At 45.5% G+C, this 6,360-nt stretch overlaps 1 protein-coding gene across 1 annotated transcript in view; it reads left to right on the top strand.

Annotated features, from left to right (window-relative positions):
• The first annotated feature begins 218 nt into the window (after positions 1–218).
• LOC147884807 (Leucine-rich repeat (LRR) family protein) overlaps positions 219–6,360 on the top strand; it is a 28,108-nt gene continuing 21,966 nt past the window's right edge. The window contains exons 1-6 of the mRNA XM_087397356.1: positions 219–818; positions 994–1,063; positions 5,339–5,385; positions 5,569–5,677; positions 5,790–5,875; positions 6,013–6,103. Of these exons, the coding sequence (XP_087253482.1) occupies positions 720–818; positions 994–1,063; positions 5,339–5,385; positions 5,569–5,677; positions 5,790–5,875; positions 6,013–6,103 (502 nt within the window). The 5' untranslated portion in view covers positions 219–719. The remainder of the gene's footprint in view (positions 819–993; positions 1,064–5,338; positions 5,386–5,568; positions 5,678–5,789; positions 5,876–6,012; positions 6,104–6,360) is intronic.

Here is a 6,360-nt window from a genome sequence, read left to right as displayed (position 1 = left end):
GGGTGGGGTGTTTCTTTGTAGCAACAATGATTCTAGGAATTGAGAACATACATGAGACACTTTTTTATGGGGTGAAATCCATGTATCCTCATATTACAAAGAGAGAGAGACACAAACATGAGTCTCTGAGAGACACACACACACACACACATGAACTAGAGACTGAAAACCAAGACACACACACAAACTTAAGAGTAAGAAAGAATGAGTGAGAGCAAGTAAAAGATTGGAGAGAGGAGGAGAGAGGACTAGTTAAAATTGTGAATGATGAGGAGACTGGACAGGGACGACAGATTGATGTTTGTCTGTGCTGTGCTTATATACAATCCTTCTGTGTCTGCCAGTTTTGCCCATTGGCTCTCCACCTCCTTCGTGGTACTTCTCTCACAGTATCACCTCTCGCCTCCTCGTCGGTGGATTTTCCTCTGCCCCCATGCATCCCCCTCCTCCTTGGAAACATCACCCTTTCGCTATCATATTTGACATATTCCCAACACAGCTTGCTCACAGACACCCTGCTGCTCCCTTGCTTTACGCTCCTTTGCTTCACAAAACTTTTACAGCTTCCTCCCTCTCTTGAATGCCGCTCACGCAATCCTTTGGCCTTCCCTCTTTCTTTGCCCGCTGCTCTTCCTTTCCTCCTTCCTCTTGCTAGATCGAACGAGGGTCGGATGCTTTGAAAATACCGCGAGACATTGGCGGTAGAGAAAATCCGCTCCATGGGTTGTTGTATGAGCAAGCAGCAGGTCGCACGGGCCAACCGAGCTGCAAAATGGGGGACGACAGGCATCGTGGGACTGAGGGACTCCAATCTGAAGGTACGCAATCGGTTGTCGCGGTTTCGATGAACTGACAAGGTTTGCTGTGATGGACCACAACTTGCCTACATTTTGTTTGTACATCCCAAGTCTGCGCGAATACAATTGCCGGCTGATTGAGCTCGAGGATTTGTCAAGTCTTTGTGGCTGAGTGGCGATGTTTGTTCTTTTGCAGTCGTTACCGAGCGAGGTCCTTGACCTTGGGAGAAGCGTACGGACACTGGATGTCACCCACAATAAACTTGGTTGGTCTCCTTCGTGATTTTTGTTCGTCCACTCTAAAGACGTGCTTGCACAAGCGCGTAGTGTTTATCACATTTCTAATCTTCTAGATTGGTGTCTTTCTGTGTTCTCATGGGATTGTGTCTTTCCATTGAACAAGTACATGATTGTGCGTCGTCTTAGTAGTAAAGGGTAGATTCTTATATTTTGATCGGCGCTTCTATTGGGTTACTTTGATGCGCATGCGCCAAATGGCTCTTGCAAGAGGAACGGCCATCTATGGTAACTTGACATGTCACGGATGGTAAGAGGAGTGTTCCAATTTCCAAATAAACTTTTACTTAGCTCTTGCGACATGTAAAGAAAAGGGCATGGTAACATGGATAAGTTACGATGAAAGGTACCCGGCCAAACCAAGTGTACGGACTTCAAAGATGGAATACGGTTTTCACAAGCGTTAGTTCTCTTTCAGGTGCGTGATCTAAAATTACCTTTTTGCAAGATGGGTTTCTGCATTTGTGCCCGTCGAGAGACTTCAACTGCATCTTTTGGCTATCCGCTTTTAGAGTGATGAAGGTATGCCATCACAAATAGATTACCACGTCACTGAGAGAATGTTATGTAAGGGCATAATTACATGCGCGTTGCTTGCAATGAGAGTTGACATGAAATACGGAACCTCTGATGTGGTGATCGTCTACGCTGTTGGAGAGAGGTAACAAATCATGTACTAGGATCATACAAGCTTTCCTTGCGTGCTTTAAGGCTTACCATGTGGATGAGTTCTCCTCCTACGCTTGTGCAGAATCCCATGCCGTTCGTAAGCTCAATGAAGATGCACTTTCTGATTGGTGAGATGCCTTTATGTCCATCAAAGTAGCTTGACATTTTGTGAGTGTGGAAGATACCTAAGACGCCTGGAAACAAACTCAATTCACCTAAAACTTGGTGGCTGCTGCAAGTACAGAAGATGTAGACTACTCTGTTCTGGGCTCTCCTTTGAGGTTCAAACTAAACCCAACCCATAAATACCAGAGGTCCACTAGAGCCTACTTTTGTACTTTATTTTAGCCATTCCCACCAACTACAAGTGGTGGCTGTCTGAAAGAAGCTCCTAAGCTACCAGTGCTACCATCATTCAGATAAAAGATGGGGGTGTGCTCAATGGCCTGGAGGAATTTTCATCATCCTTTTTGTTCAGTGAGGGACATGATGTAGACCTTGTTATGAAGGTAATGTCACTTAAACCCATGATTTACAGTTATTTGGAATGTGGACAGCGGTTCTCTTCTCCATCGTAGCCTCTCCTCCTCTCTCCTTTGTTCTTCATGGGTAGCCCGAATTCATTCTCCAAGAGAGCACATTATTGTGGAACAGGGGAAAGCCAATTCTTTCTGGCTAAATTAGACCAACGTGAGCTTGCTGAAATCATCAATCAGTAGCAAAAAGTAAAGAGCTACCACAGAGATCGATTGTATCATCTCTAGGGGTGCCAACGCTTGCCTATTAGCTGCTTCGGATATGCTCGTTGGTGTTGCTTCCCTTGAATACATGGACTGCAATGCCCGTGCTTGCTGTCCACATGGGGCAAACCATCAACCAAGTGCTTTTGGGGAGCTTACTGTAGTGCATCCACGTTCAGATGACCATACCTGAAATGCCACGTCACCTAGAGGGGTTCCAGTAATGGAAGAGAGCTGTCAGCTTGTACAGGCCATTGTCCACCGTATTTTCACATACTACCTGGCCGGTTGCTTTATCCTTGATGGCCATAAAATCTTCATCGAATTCCACATGGATGCCAAGTATGCACACCTCATGAATGGAACTAAAATGAAAGCCCAAGTATGGAACACATAATACGTAGGAGGAGTGCTCCCGCCCTCTGCCATCCGGGATGATCTCGAGCCCTCCCTCTCCACAAACTTTGATTGTGGAACTGCCGCCGATGCATGTCATCTGATTTAATCCAGAAGTCTTGGAACTCTGCCAGGCATGGAGTCGTGTGCCTAGAGGCACAAATATCAAGGATCCATTCCTTATAATCACCAGCCTTTAGGGCAACCCCTTCGCCTGTAGAAGTCGTCAAAGAATCCAAAATCTGCAGATGTACAAAAGTTGGAGTGATAACTGCAGCTGAGGAACTGGTACCTTTGCCTTGTGGACCTTGTTTCCCGCTTTGCATCAGACTTCTTTTCTGAGGAGGAAGAAGAGAGAGACTTTGACACCTGAAATCAGGGGAAAACGCTGTTTTGGTGCTGAGAAAAACCACTTGGTACAAGACACTGAACAAGGGCAGGGGAGGGGCCTGTAAAGAGGGCCTCAACCTTTTTGGGCTGGGCCATAGGTCGGCCTAACCCGACCCAACAGGGTCGGATTTGGTTGGTCAAGTGGGTTGGTTGGCCCCAAACCAGCCTTGTCCTGGCCGGCTCCTGGGGCGGCTTGGCGCTTGTGACATGTTTACAAATGGGCATTTGAGTAATTCCATATGCAAAAAGGGATTACAATGGGCCTTGGATATAAAGAGGGTTGAGACCCGTCACCCCTCTCTCTTATCCTGATATAAAGAGGGTTGAAACCCGCCACCCCTCTCTCTTATCCCGCCGGCTTTTGGGGAGAGAGGGAGGGCTTGGCACGGCTAGGGTGCGAGGGTGTGGGACCCCTTGTAACTGGTGTCCCCTGTTGGCACGTGGCGCGCTCTCTTTCGTCATCATGGTATCAGAGCAGGTGGTCGCTGTCTGGCATCTGGTCTGTCGCGGATGTGGTGACCCGTGCGGACTACTTAACTGCATGCGGAGGTGCCGTGATCTGTGTGTGGCAGCTGCATTAAGTGCGACAATTTCGGCAGCGGCTTGCATGCACTGGTGGCTGGCTGCCTTGGTTTGGTGGTGACATGTGTTTGTATGCACTTTGGGAGGTCTTTGATTTGTCCTACCCCGTGCGATTTGCTGTGTCCCTCCTTGGTTTGTTGGTTGGGCTGGCCTTTGGTTTAGTCAAGCCCACCTTTCAAGGTGCTTAGCGCACGGGGGGTGTTGGATATGGGCTAACTCCTTGGTGTGCCCCCTTGTGTGATTTGGATAAATGTGAATGGGTGATGGATGGAAGGCGCCCTTGGCGCTTGTGACATGTGTATAAATGGGCATTTGAGTAATCCGATATGCAAAAAGGGATTACAATGGGCCTTGGATATAAAGAGGACTGAGATCCCTCCCTCTCATCCTGCTGGCTTTTTCGGAGAGAGAGAGGGCTTAGCACGGCTAGGGTGCGAGGATGTGGGACCCCTCGTAACCGGCCCAGTGACACGTGGCACACTCTCTTTCATCTACACTCTTTGGCCCCCCAAAAATAGCCTGGACCTGGCTGTCTGTTGGCCGAGCTCATGCCTGGTTGCCCTGGTATGGGTCCATCTCCCTATTGTCCTACACTGATCTATCTTCTCCTTGGGCAGGCACACCCAGAAAGCAGCCCTCAATCCTATTGTATGGGAGATGTCAAACTCTAACAAGTGTATACTACAGATTTTTGATATGGATTTTGTCACACAACCTTCAAATTCAATCATGTTGGCTGTTGCCACTCGTGTAAAATCTTCTCAAAATATTCAGACGAAGTTTGCAAAGTGTGCTTTCGGTTTGGTGAGAATAAAATCTGTATTTCATGTGTCGGGTTTCAGCAAGATTGTCTGCTTGTTTTGCTAAAATTCTTGGTCTATCCTTGAACAAACTCCAAGCTCATCTTTTCTGCTCAAGCTGCACACCTGTGTCATTGTTAGAAGACTCTACTTTGAATTTTCAACTCAATGTTTGACACTGCACATTCTTGCAGATCTTCATTGGAGTGCACAGAGCTGATTGCTGTTAAAATGTCTGTCTCTGTGTAATTCCCTTAACATCACGTTTGCATCTGATGCAATAAAAGGCCTTGAGGATGAGCACTTTGAATATGGCAATTGGCTGGATAGATAGGAGAGAATAATCTCATACAGTTATGAAAATAAAGCTAGAGATGTTAAGAGAAGGTGAAGGAACAGGCTTTTGGGACTCATGATATGAAACATTAAAAAGAACCACCATATTTTCCTGCTTGTCAAACCATGGCATTCTATAGAAATATTGGCCGTCTTCTGTGCCTAAATGGAAATTTTTGTGGTTATTTATGAAAGAGTTGTAAGTTGCAGCTTGAAATCTTAATTAGACTTTGTCTCCGCTTGGGTATTATATGTATTATTTATGTTGGTTGTTTGTGTAAAAATTGGAGAGCTTGCACTTAGTTGTCCATCATCTTTGTTTTCTCTGCAGTTGATCTTCCAGTAGAAATTGGTGGCCTTGTTAATCTTCAACGGTTGGTAAGTAGTCTTTATCATCTTAGTACTTACAATGAATGAATATTGACCTTGAAAGTTTTTTAATGATGTTCATCTTTGAGCAGGTTAAGTTCACTGACTGTGTTGATGATACTGCACATATTTCATAATTTAGTTTGCATAGCCCGGATCTGCCTTTTAGTGCTTATGATTTGACAATGACAGATGCTTTCTGAAAATCTTTTGCAACGTCTGCCATCCACTTTGGGCAAGCTTCAATCCCTCAAGGTCCTTGCTCTGGATGAAAACAGACTTACGACTCTACCAGATGAATGTATGTTCACTTGCCTTAATCTGAATCCATTCTTTAAGGCATGTATTTCCTTTGATATTTTTTGGTTTTCATTAGCTTGATGGTAGCTAACACTGTTTGGTCTTCCATGCAGTGGGGCTTCTTGTACGCATAGAGCGGCTGTCTGTATCGATGAACTCTTTGTCATCTTTACCATATGTGATAGGAAGTCTGAGAAATGTAAGTCTTGTTCCAGGCCTTTCAGGTTGGGCAGCATTTTAATAATTTCCGCAGATTGTGCAATGTTGGCCGCCTTCCTGCTTTGGAGCAACCTTGTGCAAGCTTTCATTGGCAACTTTTGTGCATCTTACAAGCAGCTGACACTGTTGAATATCAGTCACAATCGACTTAGACAGCTCCCTGAGTCCTTGGGTAGCTGTTTTTCTTTGGAGGAGCTTCTTGCCAATGGTTGGTCATCCTTGCCTTGTTATGGGTTTTCTCGACTGAATCTTTTCCTCTGTTTTGTTGAACAATGTCTGCATGCTTTACACCTTTTTCAGTTCTTTTATTTTTGCTCATTCAGTTATCACATATGCGACTCAGGGGTTGTGTCTGGTTATGGAAGATCGAACTGTATAGAAGTTGAAATCAATGCATGGGCACTGCTTGAAATCCTCTTAGGGGGGAACAGGAAATACAATTTAGTGCTATGGAATGAAACTGAA

This window comes from Dipteris shenzhenensis, chromosome 26 (assembly GCF_047967505.1).
Source record: "Dipteris shenzhenensis isolate YYH24624 ecotype China chromosome 26, Dip_SZ_1.0, whole genome shotgun sequence".
Taxonomy (NCBI): domain Eukaryota; kingdom Viridiplantae; phylum Streptophyta; class Polypodiopsida; order Gleicheniales; family Dipteridaceae; genus Dipteris; species Dipteris shenzhenensis.
The sequence above is the reverse complement of the archived record's forward strand: the minus strand, read 5'-3'. Positions and strand labels throughout refer to the sequence as shown.